General features: G+C 40.9%; 1 protein-coding gene and 1 pseudogene across 1 annotated transcript; one reads left to right on the top strand and one right to left on the bottom strand.

The window, feature by feature from the left end:
* Positions 1-236: 236 nt before the first annotated feature.
* LOC125938189 (protein CDV3 homolog) lies at positions 237-756 on the top strand (annotated as a pseudogene).
* Positions 757-5,113: 4,357 nt separating this feature from the next.
* Positions 5,114-10,003, bottom strand: LOC125938400 (HLA class II histocompatibility antigen, DR alpha chain). The gene is made up of 5 exons (XM_049653507.1): positions 9,830-10,003; positions 7,942-8,187; positions 7,199-7,480; positions 6,733-6,898; positions 5,114-5,522 (listed from the first exon to the last, which is right to left on the bottom strand). The coding sequence occupies exons 1-4, from the start codon at positions 9,909-9,911 to the stop codon at positions 6,744-6,746; spliced, it is 765 nt and encodes a 254-aa protein (XP_049509464.1). The 5' UTR covers positions 9,912-10,003; the 3' UTR covers positions 5,114-5,522; positions 6,733-6,743.
* Between the last annotated feature and the right edge of the window lie 11,216 nt (positions 10,004-21,219).

Genomic DNA, 21,219 nt, shown 5'->3' on the forward strand with positions numbered 1-21,219 from the left:
ACCCTCCAGGAGGGGCCAGCTAGTGGTTGGAGTGGCACAGAGGCCGGCCATGTGACGGGAGCTTCCCCAAGCCAGGCTGGTTCCCCTCTCCCACCCCCCTACCTCCCCCCACTCCCATCCACTCCCGCCCCTGCACCTCCTGTCGCTGGCTGGGACTGTGACCAAGACAGAGGCACCCTCAAGTGGAAATAGGTCTGCGCCCGAAGTGCTAGGCCCAGAGCGGCATTTATCGGGGGACATCTGCTCTGAGACTCTGAGTAGTTCGGTGTTCCGACTTCAGCCCAGCACTTTGAGCTGAATTTTCTAACCATCTTGGCCTCTAAGCCCGTAACAGAATTAGTCTCATGACAGCATTAAGGATGAAGATGAGTGGAAAGAATTTGAGCAAAAAGAGGTTGATTACAGCGGCCTCAGAGTTCAGGCAATGCCAATAAGTGAAAAGGAAGAAGATAACGAGAAAAGAGAAGATCCAGGTGATAACTGGGAAGAAGGTGGAGGTGGTGATGGTGGTGTAGAAGAATCTTCAGGTCCCTGGAGTAAAACCTCTCCAGTACAAGCACCTCCTGCTGCAATAATCATTACAGAAACCAGCGATGACCAGCGGTGTGTATACGCCGCCTGGAGCCAGGTTAACCACAACGAGGAAAACACTGCAAGGCCCACCAGAAATCTACAGTGCCACACAGTCCCCGGTCCCTGCAGTCCTCTGCCAAGCATGTAGGAAGCTGGGAAATACCGAGCCTTGGTAAGGGCTGACTGCCTCAGGTTTCCTGCCCTGGGCGCAGACTTCATGTGCATCACACCTTCTGAACGCGAAGGTTACAGCTAGTTAAGTGTGGTTGTGGAGCTTGAAACCAGCTCTCCTGGATTCCTATCACAAATCCTGCAGAAAGTCAGCCATCTGGGTTCTGATCTGCTGCAAAAGATGAAAATTTAAGTGACCTAATGTTAACCTGTCCTGTGCCCCATCCTTAAGGCATACTCTGTAGTGGGCTGTGTTAGACTTCCTGGAATGGGAGCTCTCAAAAGAACTCCTGTGTTCAATAATCTGTGTAGGGCTGTGATTTTATAATTTAAAGTGGGAGTTGTATTCTGAGGTAACCACAAGTTAGAGTCAACCGTACTTGGGTCTATCAAGTGGGAGAGGGGGTAGGAGGGGCGTGATCTCATTTCTTTTAGTGATTTTTTATTTGGGTAGTGCTTTTTCTGTTCCGCTAATGTGGAACAGGCCCTTTTTTTTTTTTTTTTTTTTTTTTGACTTGGAATAAGTTCTTTGACAGAGCAAATTGCTTGGTTGAATAAGTAACCTGAAATATGCATTAGGATTGTGACACATCTCATGAATTTTCCAGTCCCTAGAGTGGAACAAAATAGCCTTTGATGTAAAGGGCAGTGGATGCAGGGGGGCTCTACTTCAGGTGCTGCCAAAGCCTCCTCTAATCAGGTCTACATTGTACAGTAAACTGCAGTGGAAAGAGTGTGGGTTCTGCTCAGGCCACGTGATTTGCTGACCTGTCCTTATAAATTCAGAGCAACGTGAACAGAACCTTAACCTAAAACCCACTTAGGTTTTCACAGATCTTACATGATCTTTGAAAAGATTACCAGACATGCTTGTGCCCAAATTTTTAAGGTATTGGACATTCTGCAGATGCAATGACCGTGCCAGCTTAGCTCTGTTCTCAACCTTCTGGTATGTCTATGTTCATTTGAAGAGTCCAGGGCGAGAGAGACAGGTGACATAGCCCTTCTGTTTTTAAAAATTACAGCTTAAACTATCCAGTAATTTTTAGTCCTTAAAGGGACTTCAGGAAGCTACCCAGGATTACTGAAAAGCTTTTCCATCTAATGAGATAGTTTGGTAATTTACTAGTTTTGTATCTTTGGGTCAATAGAAATATTGCAAAGTGATGCATGACCGCTCAGTGCAGAGTCTGGGTTTCTCTATAATAAATCCCTTTGCCAAATGCAAGAGTTGCAGACTTGCTACTGGCCAGAGTGAAGCAAATGAGGGAGTAAAACTGCTCCTGTGGGGGGGGGAGGGGGAACCCCTATGGGAGTTCAGTCTTGATGACAGTGTCAGTGCAGGAATCAGCTCCTGGGAGTTGACAGGATCTCCTGACAGGACCTGCCCACCACACCTGAGCCATAATGGTGTGGTCGGAGGTGGCAGGCAGGATGCCTGGCCTCTGGTGTATTGGGGTGAGTAGCTGAACCAGCCAAGGAGAGGTTGGATGATTAATCAAGAAACAAGAGATTCTTGGTCAAACTGAAGACTTCATGTGGGAACCAAAATTCTTAAATAAACTCTTGGACCTTGAGCCACATATTTCCCCTGAAAAGTATACATTTTTTTTCCAGCAAAATTTTGTTTAGGGGTTATGTTATTGAGGAATGAACTGAGATGAATGTGTGGAACTTTTATTTAGTGGCATACTATACTAGAAATCTGAAGGCCTGCGGGAGATAAAAAATTCCAACTCTTGTTATAACTTTTCGAAAGATTGTGAAATTATAAAAAATGCACATGAATCAAGTTTCAATATACTGTATGCTGGGTAGCTGAGGCAGTCCACTGTATCATCTCTTTCTTTGAATTCTCAGGCATGGTTTGGCAGTGCAAGGACTCTGTAACATTAACAAATTCAATAAAAAGTAAATATATGCAAAAAAATACAAAGAGTGAACCCTAATCTAAACTATGGACATCAGAGAATAGTAATGTATCAGTGTTGGTTCATCAATTGTAACAAATGCAACACACTAATGACAAATGTTAATAAAGGGCAAAACTATTTGTGAAGCAGGAGGAAGATGCAAATTCTGAACTTTGTACTTTCTGCCCAATTTTTCTGTAAACTTAAAACTACACTTCAAAGGTAAAGTATCCAAAAAATGTCTTATTATATGGAAGTATAGTGATGTTTTCTTTTTTATTCCACATGTGTCTGAGTTTTACTCTATTCCTATTGTACCTGTATTTATAGTAAAAAAATTGAGCTATGTAAAAGAAATACCTATGCCTATTTTCAAATTTCTGAAGATGTGGCTTTCATTATTTAAGCCATAGGTACGGAAACTTGATAGTTTTTAGTAAGGCCTATAAAGTGATAAAAGAGAAACTGAGGCATAAGATAATTTTCAAGAGTTGTTTTTGTTTTTGTTTTTGTTTTTTGAGAATTATTCAAATCTGGCAGTGCCAACCCCAAAATGGTGCAAGTTCTCTAACAGGAGCTTAGGGGAAAGGATTTGATAGAATAGATGCAGAAACAGAGCACAGAAATTACCTGAGTAGCTATACCTTATTCATTGGCCTGACTTGGAAAATCCCAGTTGGCTATTGGTGAATTTTGCTGGGGTATGAGTGCACTTAAAGGAACTGACTCTGGCTTAGGTTTCAGTTTGCTCATGTAAGTTACCAAGATGTTGGAGCCATCTCCAACATCTGACGGCCTCCTAGTAAAATTACTCCAACAATTCCCCCATTTTGGTCATCCTTGCACACATGAAAGGTGGACCAAAATTCGTATTAGTGCCTCTCTGTCACCATCAGGGTTAAATTGTTCTTGTTTCCCTGTGAAGCTCTTAGGTTATCAGATCAGGTTCGTGGAAAGTGTTTGCACCTCACCGTTCATGCCATTTCTGCTTCTCCAAGTGCAGTGAGACCATCTGATGTACTGCTGGTGATTATAAACGTGTGTTTAAGCCCCTTGAGAGAACACAGCTTCATGACGACTATCAGGAGAATACCAAGGGACTGAAGTATGTCTCTTAGTCGGGACCCCCAGGTACCAAACCAGTTGGTATCAATGTATTTTAGCCAAGAAGTTTGTTTTTTTTCCTGTATTTGAGTTTCTGTAACATTAGAGGCATTGATCCAGGAGCAGCAGGAGGTATTTGCTATGGCACAGAGTCCTTCTTCAGCTAATAAGCAATCTAAAGCAATTGTATTACCCAAGACCACCTTATCAGTTCAAAACGATCCTTATGGCTAAGTGGTATATTTTGGGGTGATCTATTTTGCTACCCATCAAAGTCATCTTGCTTTGGTTTTTCTGAGATTTTTATCATCGGGCTGTAGAAATTCTGAGAAAAAATAATAGAATTTATCACTTTTGCAACATTATTACCACTAAGTGTGGTGCCTCATTACTCTTCTTGCAGTTTTCCTTTAATTTTTACAATAACTCAGTATGATAAAAATTCCCACCAGTATATTCGTGAAAGGAATCAGGTAAGTTGAATTAAGTAAGGTATCAGTGAATACACAGCTAGTGAATGTATAGCAAGATGAACCCCAAGTTGACATCAATGCAACAGCCCTTATTTGCCACTCTAACAAACTGTCAGGATAATTAATCTTTATGGTTTTGGGTAGGCTCTGCTAGCCATTTAGAAATAAGATCAAGTAATAGTTTCACAGATAAATGAGCAATATCCCCCTGTGTCTTAAATATTTTTTCCGTCCATTTTAATGTCATGTTCTGCCCAAACTCCCACTTTTTACTTGATTTTTCTACTCAGGGATACATATCCAATCCAAGACTATTCTAGGAATAAGTCAGACCATTCTTCTGGAAATGAAATAGGCATCCAAGACTATGTCAATAAAATGGGTAATGCTGATCCACAACGTTCGATCCTATTTTTCATTAAACCTGGACTGGATGTAATTGATATGTAATACTGTAAAGTATATGAATCCTCCTCTATTGTCTCCCCACTCTACTTCCATCTGCTCCTCATCATCAGTTGCACTTATTATCTAACGCTGAACCCTAGGCTTCCACATTCATCCTACCAGAGATCCAGATATGTTATTAACTTAGGGACTCAAGAACCAAAATCAGATTCTGAAACCATTGCTAAGTAGAGATCTCACAACAAACTCTACTCCAGGGTTTCCTAGGGGGACTGGACCACAGCAATTGGATTGCTTATGGATGCTACAAGTGAGTCATGGTCCTAATGAACCTAGATATTTCTGATAACTTACAGAATTTATCAGTAATGTGTGTATTACTTACACACATTCAACATTAACACATTTCAGGAAGAAAAAAATCACATATATTTCCTAGTCCCTATGAAGAACTGGCTTAGACACCAAAACTTCATCTCAGACTCATCAAAAGTTTATTGTGCTCACAAAAATCACAATTACAGTTTGAAGAAACCCAAGAAATAAATGTAGAAATGATGTCTATATTGAACATTCAAAAGGTTCCATAATAGAGAAAGGATCTTCTAGGGTCTATTCCAGAGGCATTACATGGTGATATTAAAATGAAGATAGAAAATGGAGGAAAACATACCCAAGAAGGGGCAACAATCAGGGAATAACTAGATGTCAGAGTCTGGACAGATCAGGAAGGCATCATTATTCTTAGAATAGCTAAAGGGCTGAAAATGCTGGAGAAAAGTTGTCTTCTGTGAGGTGCACAATTGGAGTATTGCTGGGCTCATGAAGCTATTAAAGCACAAATTTCTTCATTGATCTTCTCTTTAGGAAACGCCATTGCCTGTAGCAGGACACACATAGTTACTGAAGTGTTAAGATGAATACTTCAAGCTCTCTTTTCAGATTCCTTCCTTTTCTCCCTTGATCCTTTCATTTGGAAAAGTCTCTTTACATTTTTTTGTTTGTTTGTTTGTTTGTTTGTTTGTTTTTATGGGGCGCCTGGGTGGCTCTGTCAGTTAAGCATCCAACTTCAGCTCAGGGCATGATCTCACAGTTCACCAGTTTGAGCCCTGCATCAGGCTCTGTGCTGACAGCTCAGAGCCTGGAGACTGCTTCAGATTCTGTCTCCCTCTCTCTCTGACCCTCTCGTGCATGCTCTCTCTCTCTCTCTCTCTGTCTGTCTCTCAAAAATAAATAAAACGTTAAAAAATAATAAAATATAAATATTTTTTTATTTTAGAGAGAGAGAGAGAGCATGAGTGGAGAAGAAGGGTAGAGGGAGAGAGAAAGAGAGAGAGAGAGAGAGAGAGAGAGAGAGAGAGAATCCCAAGCAGGCTCCACACTCAGCCTGTAGCCTGCTGTGGGGCTCAATCCCACGACCCTGAGATCATGACCTGAGCTGAAATCAAGAATTGGACACTCACCTGCTGAGCCACTCAGGCAACCCTGATTTGGAAAAGTGTCTTAATATTCATCTAACCCAAGTAATAGTAAATACAATCTAGTAAATATAACCTTTCCAACATGAACTGCATCCCCTACTCTCCAAGTAAGCATGAATGAGCAGACCACGGCTTACGTTCTCTTGGAAGTTTCCACACCACTTTTCAGATTACAGAAATAAAAACAGGCAATGGCCTTCAAGGGATTTTCATTTCATCCAGTGAATTTATCTTAACCCCTCAAGAGCCAACCTCTGGAAATGTTTCTGAACTGATGTACCGCTTCAGAAAATATAAACCAGAAGTGCCCAAATCCTTCCTAGATCATTTGGTTTAGAAGTATTATGTGCATCAATGGTCTTAGGTAGTAAAGATAATTTCCAAGATTGAATTTGTGGTCTAGGTGTACATGTATGCGAAAGAATATGGGATCTTAAAACCTTGGGATACCAGATGATGCCAAAGTCTGATTCTGTCCAGCAAAGATAAATCAAGAGCCATGACTTTCCTGTCATTTTCTGTTAAAGACATCACACATCCTTTCCTCCATTCTGTTTCCTACCCTTGGAAAACTCCATATATGTCTTCCTCTGACCACATGACACCCACCTGTGGATGCCTCACAGAGGCCCTCTGCGTTCACCAGCATTGACCTTGCGCATGCCCTTGATGATGAAGATGGTTCCAACAATGATGCCCACCAGACCCACGATCAGGCCCAGGGCACACACCACATTCTCTGTTGTCTCTGGGAGGGGGGTTGGTGCATCAAACTCTGGGGAAAATAAAACAGAGTATGGTACAGAAGTAATGATCATGGTCTGGAAAAGCACTTAGATGCAAATATAGACATTTAGTCAACGAAGAGTTATTAGTCACCTAAATAAGAGGAAGACAGAATGATATATGAAGGGAATGCAGATTAACAAGTGGGAGCTGAATAATGGGATAAGACAAGGAATAGGATTTGTAGCAATGGTTATGGATGAGTTACAGTACTCTGGGTCTCAAAGCACCAGACAAAGCATCATGCGAAGAAACCATAGAAGAAAGGAGATTGACGGATGGTCCATACCCCAGTGCTTGAGAAGAGGCTCATCCAAACCCCAGTGCTCCACCTTGCAGTCATAGACATCCTCCACCGAGGGTAGGAAAGGGAGATAGTGGAACTTGCGGAAAAGGTGGTCTTCCCGGGGCAGGAAGACGGTCTCTGACACTCCTGTGGTGACAGGCTTTCCATTTCGAAGCCACGTGACATTGATCACTGGTGGGGAGAACTTGTCGATGAAACAGATGAGGATGTTGGGCTCTCCCAGTTCCACAGGGCTGTTTGAGAGCACAGTCACCTCGGGAGGTTCTGGGGACACATGACAGAAATTAGGCCTCCCTGCTTAGGCTATACCCTTTCCCTCCCACTGAAGCTTTTGAAAAAGCAATTGGAAGTGTGCCTGAGAATCTATGCCACAGTCTCAGATACCTATCTCTGATACTCTCCCTCATGAATTGGAACCAATGTTATGGTATAATATATATTGGGATATTTTAAGTAATGGGTATAATTTTATTCCTGTCTCTCCTGGCATAGATTTGGAGCAATGACTCACAGTATAAGTGACTGTGGATGGTGAGGATAAGGTGTGAGCACATCAGGAAAGGAATAAACTTATATACTGTTCTTGGGCCTTTGGCATGAGAGGTAGGGGCTTGCTGATAGCAACTCTAGGCCCCTGGGAGGGAAAGTCAATCACAATAATGTAACACAAGCCAAAGCATCTGTTTCAAAGTTAGGATTCCAATGTCTAGCAGTGTAGAAGTTACCATTGGTGTTTGGGGTGTTGTTGGAGCGCTTTATCAAGATGTCCAGGTTAGCTTTGTCCACAGCTATATTGGCCAGTGCACCCTGGGCCTCAAAGCTGGCAAAACGTCCAAATTCTTCAAGCCGCCACACTGTCTCCTTCTTTTCCATATCCACGTGGAAAATCTCATCACCATCAAAGTCAAACATAAACTCGCCTGATGAGTCAGGCTTCATATAGAACTCAGCCTGGATGATCACATGCTCTTCTGAAAAGGCAGAAAAGGTGTTAGGGTGGGAGAAGAAAGGTGGAAGAGAGAAAGAAGAATCCAGGATGTGAGACAAACATGTTGGCAGGGGCAGTGGAACAATATGGAGTGGAGCTATATGGAGTGAAGGAGTGATGGAGGGCAGGGATGAGTCTGAAGATGAGGGTCAGGTGGAAGACATCCATGTTGAACACAGCTGGAGGGCAGAAATAAAGGGGCAGAGTTAGAGAGGGTGGATTGAAGGAAATGAGGGCTGAAAATCCGAGTCTTGTGAAGCCGTTGTTTGGCTCCATGTTACTAGCTGAGAAATGACTCCCTGTTTGGAAATACAGCAGCAGCTCCTGAAAGAGAATTGTTCACTCACTGCATTTTCCTGGCAATTAAATACACTTAGACAAGAATTCTAGGGCATCTCTCAGAAATTGTAATATAAGAAGAGGGGAAAACTGTTTAAAAGGCTGGGTTCTGAACTGTGGAATCAAATTAAATCTTTAATTCTTATTCAGCTACTTGGTAACCTTGAATTGATTAGTTTATCTACTCATATGTTATTTTCCTACTATATTTTCCTGTGGTTTTGCTTCTACCTTGGCTTTGTCTTTGGAATTAAATGAGGCAAGCAAAGTAAGTAATTTCTTAGTACATCATCAGGCTTGTAACAAGCATTTTAGGGTTAAAGTTGCTTTGTATTTAAGGAACAGAGACACCTCTAGCTTCCCCTTCCATCCCAAGGGAAGAGACTCTATCTTACAAGGTATGTATCTCTATATGTGGCTCTTTCTAGGCAATAGAAACTTAAAATTTCTATCATGGATCTTGGAGTTGGATTATTACATTTCTTATTTCCAGTGTACCTGCCACCCTCTGTGGGATCAGTCTGAGTGAAGGATACTTTTTCATAATACATTTTCACAGAAGTAAACATTTCGTGTGGAGATGACAGAGAATAATAGCAGAATCTCCATATTCTTACTCATTGTTCTACTCTTTTGTGAAAATCACTAAATGATAGTGACCATAGATCATTGTAAAATCTACTGAAGGGGTGAAGGGGATATCCCTCTCCCAAGAGGAAGTAAGTTAAATGCATTTTGTATCAGCATACATACCTGCCCTTACCCTCCCTTGGATAGATTAATTGCTTTTGGTGACTTCCCTTTCTGGTGATCTTCAGTACAATGTCTGTGCTTAAAATATGCTGACAGGATTCAATTGCCAAAACATAACTACCATGTATTTGGCTAAGAACCAATGGTAAGAACTTCTCAAATTTTTTTCCTCATTTAATCATACAAAATTATGTGAGATTTTAAAATTTACTTATTTTCCAGAAAAAAAAAATTAAAACCCAGACGTTAGCTTACATTAATGCCTCTCAGAAAATATTTTCACTTCAAGTCTGGCTGATCTCAAAGTCAATGGTATTAATCAATACTCAGCTTTTGTTCCTCTCAACTAAATGTGACTGACTTCAATTTATGATAAGATATTCAAACTATAATTTTTATACTTTCAGATTTAGACCACATGAAGACTGCCACACTTTCTCTTCAGCCCAAAGATGGTCTTACAAATAGTTACAGTTTATCTCTCGAATGTTCTTAGAGCTTATATCCAAAGTTTTGTTTCTCTTAGCACTTACCTTTGATAGCCAATGATTCTTGAGGACCCATCAGTAAAGCCATGATGAAAAATCCTAGCACTGGGGCTCTACTTACAGCCATTTTCTTCTTTGGCGATTTTATAGGGGTCAGTAGAGCTTAAGAGTGGGGTAGAACTGACAAGAATAAAGGAAAAGAGAATGTAAGGTATGATAGAGTCTGACTGATTAAAATTCAAATAAATTGAGCTGAAGCCAATCAGAAAAACTTTTGAGATGACACATCTGTTGCTAAGGAAAGAGCTCTTGTAAAGGGTCAGGAAAGGAAACACTTCGTTCATTAGATAAAGAAGTAGAGTTTTAATCAATTAATCAAAACAAATAAACAAAAAGAGCAAAAACTCAAGTTTTTGAGAATGTTGTGCATTCAGCCATAGACTGTTTCATCCCAATATAAGTTCTAGAAACAGATGTACCTGAAGCACTGAGAATAAAATCTATGGAAACACCCTGTGTGACAATTAGTGACAGATTATGCCTCTGTGCTGTGATAGCTAGGGAGTTATTTAAGGGACAACAAATCATCTAAAGAGAAGGTAAATTGTCATGCTATAGAGAATACTTGATTCTTGACAGTACTGGGTGACAGAGCTTCACTTAAAAAGCTTCTTATTGCTTCAGAATTCTTCTCCAGTTTCCTAGACTCCCAGATGGACAACTCAGCCCAAAAGCTGGGAATCCCTGGCACTGTACTATATTTACAGAACATCAGTGGGGAACTCTGGTGTCAACACTCCTCTAGCTGGAGAGGGATGGAAGAGATGTCATAGGTAATGGTTACTGGAAGCAGTGGAATGTAAGGGGGGGGGGGGCACTTTTTCCTAACCCCCACCATACTAAATATGACCTGAGACTGGAGTGGACCGCTGGGGATACACCTCATTTGAGGAATCAAGGTGATGCATAGGGTGGAGTAAATTGGGCAAAGCTTATTCTACTGGGGGCAATAGAGATAATAACCTGCAGGAGGGCTTTACCATAACTTTCCTCATGTCATAACATTATGAAAGTTCTCCTCATGTCATAAATTATTGCAGTTCTGATTCTAAGAATTTATTTTGATGCTCACCATTGAGAAACCTGAAAGTTAACACACTCTGGCCCTCATGTTTCTGGACATACAGTGCCGTAGGAAGGAAAATTAAGCCATACATAGAAAGGGCTAGAATCTGAATACTTTCAATAAAGAGAGAACTGTCAGTGAGGCAGACCACCAGATGGTGAGTTCACTGTTATTATCAGTCATGACACATATACTCTGGGCAGATTGTCTATACTGTTGTGCTAATGTCTTATCCACTGCTGGATAAAATATCCACCCACTGCTGCCTTCACAAATCATGAGAGAAAAAACTCTACACATTACTGATTAGCTGATCATATACAAGGGCTTTGAACATCCTCTACCACTGACTTCTAGATCACTTAGAAGAGACCCACAGCAGTTTTGCCCTAAAATTGTTAAGAAATACACTTCCTGGAGGCAAAGGAATGGTCCAGATGAGAGTTCTACAGTATCAGTCTCTGCTGAGAGTCTGGTCCTATGATTTAGGCTTGTCATCTCCTCCTCAGAGGTCAAAACAAATATAATTTCTCTATGACTGCCCTTTGCTGGCTGTCATACTCTTTGGTTTTTATAAGTTGCTCAATGAATATATGGTAAACTCAAAAACAATTTACAGAAAAATATCTTAAATGTCATAACAGCACTTTCAAACTAAGGTGTTGCTCAGCAACTTATGATATTGCTTAGTTCTAGAATGCTGATTGGTTCTCCTCATGAGATTACCAAATTGGGAGATGTTAGAAAATACTTTCATTTCCCTTTCCCTGTGACAAGAGAGATGTTCCTATCCAGACACTACTCATGGTCTCCTGTTTTCTTCCTATACTCTAGCTTCCTTAGTCTGAGGGGATTTCTGAGGGCACCTGAGTGAGTTCTTTTCGGTGACATCAAATGGTGAGGAACCACTGTACTAGTCAGAGTTCAGTCTGTAAATAGAAGTCCCTATAGACACTTTAAACAGAATCGTTTGTTACAATTCTCCTGTATTACAAGGACTTATACCTTTAAAGTGTTAGGAAGACTGGAGGAGCAAAAGTCAGTGTGTACCCCTAAATCCAGGAGGTCAGGAAACTGTCTCTTCTAGAGCCCCAAGGAAAGGACTGTCTTGGAAACACAAGGCTGTTGCCAAGACTCCTGTGTGTGAAACTCTTATGTCTACCACACGAGATAGCTTCAACCTACCTGCCACTTCCCAAATCTCATAATAGTAACTTTTACTGGCAACATGTAGACCACGTTCAGATCTTAGACAAAAAGAGCCTGAGAAATGTAATACTCTTACTTCTATTACCTGTGATACAGACAAGACATAGAAGCTAATGGGAATTTTTCCTTAAATTACTAAATGCAAATATGTACACCTTATCTCTGGTTCCTTCACAGTACCAAACCTAGAACCAGAGGAGTATTTGGGGGTAATAGGTAAGTAAGGCCTGGAAATGAGATAAGTTTCACATGGAACCCAAGGCCACAAGTGTGTGTATGTGTATGTGTATGTGTATGTGTATGTGTATGTGTATGTGTATGTGTTGGGGCAGGGGAGGTTGGTAATTTAGGACCCACATCTCAGAATATTTCCCTGCCATCCAACCACAGTTTCCATTGTTATGATTTGAACATCTATAGTCAGGTTGTTTTATAGTACCCAAGTTCTGTTCTAAAAGGCACAAACTGAACTCAATAACTGAGAAATTCTAAAGGAATAAATAGATTCACCACAGAAGCCTAAGAGTGTTTGCCTTCAACAGCTGTCCCCACATGACCAATTAATGGTTTGACTCCTTACTCAGAACCTCCTCCTGATTTTAGACATTCTGGCACCTTGTTTTCAGAAGTCATTTCCAACTCCACATGCCATCTTTCCCATTCCATATCCAGCACAAATCCCAGAAATGTAGGACATTCCAATGCAAAGTTGTTTCCATCTTCTGAAAATGTGCCTGCCCTCACCTGTGAATCCTCCTTTCACCTCTTCTTCCAGGAATAGAAAGTGATTTTACTCCACAGTCCAGGTTAGAAAGTCAAGAAATGGCATTCTTAAATATTATTCTCTATTGCATGAGATCTAAAGTGTGGAATTTATCTAATTCCGAATGATCTTATAGAATACAGATGTGTTTGCATACATATACCTATATTGTGTGTGTTTGGGGAAAGGAGAGCTGGAAAAGTCTTCATTTTTAATTGGTCACATTAATATATATTTTTGCTTAACAATTACCTGTTGAAGATGTTTTGTTTAAGGAATTTGGTCAGCAATTAGGGCCAGAAGTTGGCTGTAGGTCAGCCACTGCGAGGTGACAGACCCAGCATCATTTACTTGCAAGTCTCAGAGGTTCCTATGAATATATTTGTCAGGTTGGATGTGGCCCATTTGGTTGTAAGGCAGGGTTGTGTTGGACAATAGGGAGGGGTATATGGGTAAGATGTGGAGAGGAGTGCAGGTGGTAAATTCAAGCCTGGAGGAGGTGTCGGTAGTGGTGGTGGAAACAAAATGAGGAACAGAATATGTTGTGGAGGTGTTAGGTGGAAAGCAAAGCTGTAATCCAGTACATTTAGCAGTGAAAACAGCATGGAGAGGTCCCTGATCACGGAGTTGAGCAGGTCAAACTGGGGGTACTGTGAGGAAGTACTTATGTAACTAGGATGGTTTAGAATACATTGTTTGGCTTCATTGACATAAAGATGAAATGCTGTTTAGTCCTTCCAGGCAGATGGCAGGGGACTTATGGTTTACAAGCATTTTGCTAAAGGTTAGCTTTCTGAGGCAAGTGCTTAGCTCTTTCAGAAAAAAAAAAAAGTACTCTCTTGGGTCCTCATTGTCAATCATTTGGAGGCATGTTTGCAAATAAGCCTCCAGGTTGACAGTTAATATAATCATTTCCCTCCTTGTGTGGGAAAAAATGAGAGGAAAAAATTCCAATGTCCCACAAGTTTGGGGCACATTGTCTTCCTTGTTGTTCTCTTGGGTTGTGGTGTGGCCATCTGAGGTAAAATCATCTCCAACAGTAAGCTCTCAGGAAAGGGTGATGTTGTCTGTGGAGTTGGTGTGCTTGGGAGTGGTGGAGGCCAACCTGGTGGAGGGTGGCCTTTCCATGAAGAGATCAATGAAGGGTATAAGTGTCAGGCTGGTGCTGAATTCTGAGTATATGTGCTAGAGGCCTGGCCCAGGATGGAACCACAGGTATGGGCTCTACTGCTACATGAGCAGTCTCAGTGAGCTCCATTGGATCAGCAGGGGTGTACCTTGCAAAGGAGAATGCAGTGTCCATGACCTCATTTTGTGGGGACTCCATTAATAATATATATTCTCGAGGGGCACCTGGTTGGCTCAGTCAGTTAAGTGTTCAACTTCAGCTCAGGTCATTATTTCACAGTTTGTGGGTTTGAGTCCTGAATTGGGCTCTGGGATGACAGCTTAGAGCCTGGAGCCTGCTTCAGATTCTGTGTCTCCCTCTCTCTCAGCTCCTCCCCAGCTCTCTCTCTCTCTCTCTCTCTCTCTCTCAAAAATAAATAAACATTAAAGAAATTAAAAAATCCTCAACAAAATACTATCCAACTGGATCCAACAATACATTAAAATAATTATTCACCAAGACCAAGTGAGATTTATACCTGGGATGTAGGGCTGGTTCAATACCCACGAAACAATCAATGTGATACATCACGTTAATAAAAGAAAGAACAATAACCACATGATCCTCTCAATAGATGCAGAGAAAGCATTTGACAAAATACAGCATCCTTTCTTCATAAAAGTCCTCAAGAATGTAGGGATAGAAGGATCATACCTCAAGATCATATATGGAAGACCCACCAGTAATATCATTCTCAATGGGGAAAAAATGAGAGCTTTCCCCCTAAGGTCAGGAACACGACAGGAATGTCCACTCTCACCACTGTTATTCAACATAGTACTGGAAGTCCTAGCTTCAGCAATCAGACAATACAAAGGAATAAAAGACATCCAAATTGACAAGGAGGAAGTCAAACTTTCACTCTTTGCAGATGCCATGATACTCTATATGGAACATCCAAAAGACTGCACCACAAAACTACTAGAACTGATCCATGAATAAAGCAAATGTGCAGGATATAAAATCAATGCACAGAAATCAGTTGCATTCCTATACAACAATAATGAAACAACAGAAAGAGAAATCAAGGAATCAATCCCATTTACAATTGCACCAAAAGCCATAAAATACCTAAGAATAACCCTAACCAAAAAGGTTAAAAAATATATATACATCAAAAACTATAGAAAGCTTATGAAAAAAAAATTGAAGATCACACACACACACACACACACACACACACACACAAATAGAAAATATTCCATGTTCATGGATTGGAAGAACAAACATTGTTAAAATGTCGATACTACCAAAGCAATCTACATATTCAATGCAATCCTTATCAAAATAACACCAACATTCTTCACAGAGCTAGAACAAATAATCCTAAAATTTGTATGGAACCAGAAAAGACCCCTAATAGCCAAAGCTATATTGAAAAAGAAAACTGAACCTGGAGGCATCACACTCCCAGACTTCAAGATGTATTACAAAGCTGTAATCATCAATACAGCATGGTACTGGCACAGAAACAGACATTCAGATCAATGAAACAGAATACAGAACCCAGAAATTGACCTACAAACATATGGCCAACTAATCTTTGAAAAAAGCAGGAAAGAATATCCAATGGAATAAGGACAGTCTCTTCAGCAAATGGTGCTGGAAAAACTGGATAGCGACATGCAGAAAAATGAACTTGGACCATTTTCTTACACCATACACAGAAATATACTCAAAATGGATGAACGACATAAACATAAGATAGGAAGCCATAAAAATCCTAGAGGAGAAAGCAGGCAAAAACCTCTTTGACCTCAGCCACAGCAAATTCTTACTCAATACGTCTCTGGAGGCAAGGGAAACAAAAGCAAAAATGAACTATTGGGACCTTATCAAAATAAAAAGCTTCTGCACAGCGACAGAAACAATCAGCAAAACTAAAAGGCAACCAATGGAATGGCAGAAAATATTTGCAAATGACATATCAGATAAAGCATTAGTATCCAAAATCTATAAAGAACTTATCAAACTCAACACCCAAAAAACAAATAATCCAGTGAAGAAATGGTCAAAAGACATGAATAGATACTTTTCCAAATAAGACATCCAGATAGCTAGCAAACATATGAAAAAATGCTCAACATCACTCATCATCAGGGAAATACAAATTAAAACCACAATGAGATACCACCTAACACCAGCCAGAATGGCTAACATTGACAACTCAGGCAGCAACAGATGTGGGCAATGATGCAGAGAAAGAGGCTCTCTTTTGAACTGCTGGTGGGAATGCAAATGGGTGCAGGCACTCTGGAAAACAGTGTGGAGGTTCCAAAAAAAATTAAAAATAGAACTACCCTATGACCCAGGAATTGTGCCATGAAGTATTTATCCAAGGGATCCAGGTGTGCTGTTTCAGAGGGGCACATGCCCCCCAATGTTCATAGCAGCACTGGCGACAATAGCCAAAGTATGGAAAGAGCCCAAATTCCCACCAACAGATGAATGGATAAAGATGTAGTATATATACACAATGGAAAACTACTCAGCAATCAAAAAGAATGAAATCTTGTCATTTGCAACTACGTGGATGGAACTGGAAGATATTATGCTAAGTGAAATTAGTCAGAGAAAAACAAATATCATATGACTTCACTCATATGAGGAATTTAAGATACAAAACAGAAAAACATAAGGGGAGGGAAGCAAAAATAATATAAAAACAAGGAGGGGGACAAAACATAAGAAACTCTTAAATAGAGAACAAACAGCGTTCCTGGAGGGGTTGTGGGTGGGGGGGATGGGCTAAATGGGTAAGGGGCATTAAAGAAGACACTTGTTGGGATGAGCACTGGGTGTTATACACAAGAGATGAATCACTGGAATCTACTCCTGAAATAATTATTGCACTATATGCTAACTAACATGGATGTAAATTAAAAATAAATAAATAACCACTAATCCTAAAGAAAGTTTTTTAATAAAAAATAATATAGATTCTGAACACATTGATAAGCTAATTATAGGGACATTTATGGATGCCAGCTTTACAATCCAGGCCTCATCCATTAAACTTATAGTAAAAATATTAGAACACAAATTGACCAGCCAGATGGGTCTGATTTGGTCACGCTGGGAGAGCCTTTATGCTTGGGATATAATTTGAGAGTGGTATAAGGACAAACTGACTCATTTGGGCATCACTTCCATTGGTACCATTTAATGCAGAAGAAAGTGAACTCTTGGTCAGAATCTATGGCCAGAATCCATGACACACAGGCTGAAATCCTTCCAACCAGGCAGGCAAGTGCTTGATGCTCAGCCATCCTGTAGTGCAGTTGTGTCCCTGCTGAATGTGTTTCAGCACACTTCCTGAGAGAGTGTTAGACACACGGGGTCTAGTAGCAATCTTATTATCCTGCACTACATAGTAAGAGTAATAACCGCAACCAAAGAGTGTACTTGCATTTGAGTAGTTTGCGAGGCCTCCTTCAGGGTGTGCAATATGGATACTGAATGAGGGCAATGTATACTTCCTTTGGAGCAAAAGATCCTTTACTTCTTCCTCTAAGGAGCTGCAGGGACCTCGCCCACTTATGCTGAGAGCACCTGCTAGATCCTGAGGTTCCTATATGAAGTTCATTTTCTAATGTGGCTGTGCACTAGGTGCTTCTTTTCCTATCTCTGAGATCCATACAGTTCCACTAGTGGTTCCTGGAGCTATAATTTCAATCTTCTGCAAAATTTTCAATGAGTTTTATTTAATTAACCAGGCTTTATAACCTGAGTTGTGACGCAAACCCAGTGGCTTTAGAGTCATGGCTGGTACCGGGCCATCATCTGGGCCAATAAATCTGTATAATCATGATCTCCAACAAATTTGGTAGGGGTTTGTACCCTTGGACTCTGTATTAGAAGAGGATCATACTGCATAATTCACCCTTGATTGGCTTGCTGGGATGTAGAAGATGGTGAATGATCAGACAGCAAAAGGTGAAGGACACATTCATCTGGTGAGTAGATATGAATGGCATTCTCTCTGACATCATAGGAGTAGGGGTTTACAGGGAATTGGTATATTTTTATATTGTGTATGAAAATAGGCACCATTGTAAGAATTTTTTGGAAATTATTAAAAATTAGAATTGTTTTATTTTATCCCCCATTCCCTTTCTTTCTCCTTTTGACCCCTTTTACTTTTCCTCCCTTTCTCTCCCCTTCCTTCCTCCCTTCCAAATCTTGCTTCCTTCCCTCGTTCCTTCCATCTTTTCCTCTTCCCTTCTTCCCTTCTTTCTTTCACTCCATACATTCTTTTTCTATACATGCTTCATATTTTTTTACTTAAAGGTCTTGTCCAGATGAGCATTTCAGAAGGCAGGGGGAATGTACATGATGGGGGTTGAAACCAGTCAATGAACACAGTACTGAGACAGCTGCAATCACCCATCAATTCAGTGTGGGAAGGAAAAGAGAAACAGCCTAAGTCCAGAACAACTTGCTACAAAAAGTGATTATTCCCTCTAGAGGTTAGTGACCTCTTTAATCCATACCCTGCTTTTCCTAAAACCTCCATCTCTTTCATTCATTACCTATAAATAAATAGCAGGTAGAAAATATTATGGATGACACAATTCACACAGGATTAATTTTTTAAACTATAACTAAAACTCAACTATACAAATTCATTTGTCATTATGGAATGGAAACTTTGTCTACAGAAAAGTAAAGTTTACAGCTCGCTTCCCAGGCAAGGCTCAGATCCAGCAGATGACTCTTGTAGACTTATGCAAAGCAGCCTGGAGATGGCACCAACTATGGGAACAGGCCACTGCCTGGGTCACATCTGGGGATATCCATAGGCTCCTCTTCCCTACCCCATCTTTATCCTGGCCACCAGAAAATTGAAATGGCCCAACAGTGGATAGTGCAGACTGAGAAGTAAAGCTCTTAGACCCATGGAAGACAGAACCATCCTTAAATTGCCTTGGAATCATAAGGAACAAGAAAGAGGGGAGGGAGTAGAGACATGCAATAGGGTATGGAATAAACAGAAAACTTCAGCTAAATGGGGTAAAAAGGCTGATTTTAAACAAGTTGCAAGTGTTTTGATTGAAGGGGAAATGGAGGAGGTCTCAGAAATGACAATGTTACGCTCACATTTCTAGAGTGAAAATACCTGATTTACTTCATGTCTTTTCAAAAATCTACGTGAATAATACACTAGAGTGTATTAATGCTAAGCAAAATAAGCCAATCAGAGAAAGATGACTATCGTATGATTTCACTCATATGTGGAATTTAAGAAAGGAAACAGATGAACATAGGAGAAAAGAAGGATAAATAAAATAAGGTAAAAACAGAGAAGGAGGCAAACCATAAGAGACTTAAATACAGAGAACAAACTGACAGTTGCTGGAGGGGTGGGGGTGGGGGATGGGCTAAATGGGTGATGGGCATTAAGGAGGGCACTTGTGATAAGCAGTGGGTGTTATATGTAAGTGATGAATCACTAAATTCTACTCCTGAAACCAATACTACAGTATATGTTAACTAACGTGAATTTAAATTTAAAAAAGAGAAAAGATCACATATTAATAATCTATGTTCCTACCTCAACAAACAGTCCATGTCATTTTCTATGTCACCCTCTATTCCTTTTGTTGTTGTTGTTGCAAATGGCAAGATTTTACTCTTTTTGATCCCTGAGTAACATTCCATTGTGTATGTATTTTCCATTCATTAGTTAATGGACATTTGGGCTCTTTCCATAATTTGGCTATTGTTGATAGCGTTGTTATAAACATTGGGGTGCATCTGCCCCTTATCCCTTTGGGGATGTATTGTCCATCATTCGGAAGATCTAGTCTTGGGTAGGAGCTTTAACAGCCCCTGGTGTGAGTCCTGATGGTGACCCCACATGAATGGTGGTGGCATGTTCAATTCATTTCTGCTTGCACCATGCCACACATGGATCATGCACAAGCATAATTATTAAACAACCAGTGCATCATTAAACAATCAGACACTGATTATACTCTCCTCGTGTGCGCCAGGTTGGTTTCAATAGCACTCCTTTCCTATTGCAGCTTGGGAGAATTTCTGTCAAGCTTCTGTGAAATTGACGTCATGTGTGGGGAAAGAAGTCCACATATCCAGCTACAGCACCTGTCTTTGCCATGGACAAGATGGCAAAGCAATGGATGGTCATAGCCAGCAGCTAGAAATTCATACCCGCTTTTATGCAGAGCTTGGTATGTGTGTCTGGAGACCAAGAGGGAAAGTCAACGTGACAATCAGGTACTTAATCAAACTGCACAGACTCAGAACATCTGCTGTAAGCTGGCTCCCACCTAACAAAGGTACAAAGATAAAGTTTCAAGCCAGGATGAATGTGCAATGGCTGGTGGTGAGATTAGAAGGAAGGGAGGTGATAGGGCTGCTGATGGCTCCCGTCCCCACCCAGCCTGTTCAGACCTCAAATCTGAAATTTTAAGAATAGATGTCACCAGGGATCCAGTACCACAAAGCAAGAGACACTGGAGAAGAGATGGGAGACTCAGACATACATTCTCTTTTTCTTTTGTGAAGGGTTTGGTACCTTGTTGTGAGTTTCCCTAAGAGAGAGGCCTGTTCTTTGGATAGTATTCAAGTTCTGGAGGCATCTTTCACCCCTGAAATCTGAGAAGGAAGGTGGCACTACCCACATGCTCAGCAAATGTTAAGGTAAGTGGCTTTGGCAAATTGGAGCAATATTGGTGCAGAAAGTCAGAGTCCATAGTCCATAAAAAAAATTGACTCTAAGATTGGCCCCAATGTGCCAGGGTGCATGCTAGGGTTTGAGGGAGCTCCACTATTCCTGACAAAGTTGTCTGCCGTCTCTCTTACTTATTTTGTTTTATTGCTTCTCAGCCTACTACAGTGACAGCTGCCCAAGGTGCATGTGGAGCTTTTCATGCAAAATTATGTGCAACAGGAAAAGACTGAAAACAATCCAGGTACCCATTACAAGTGACTGGTTGAACAAATGGAGGACTGTCACACAATACAGCATGGTGCGGCTGTTAAAAGTAGCCAACGAGGGGGGCGCCTGGGTGGCGCAGTCGGTTAAGCGTCCGACTTCAGCCAGGTCACGATCTCGCGGTCCGTGAGTTCGAGCCCCGCGTCAGGCTCTGGGCTGATGGCTCGGAGCCTGGAGCCTGTTTCCGATTCTGTGTCTCCCTCTCTCT

This window comes from Panthera uncia (assembly GCF_023721935.1).
Source record: "Panthera uncia isolate 11264 chromosome B2 unlocalized genomic scaffold, Puncia_PCG_1.0 HiC_scaffold_24, whole genome shotgun sequence".
NCBI lineage: Eukaryota > Metazoa > Chordata > Mammalia > Carnivora > Felidae > Panthera > Panthera uncia.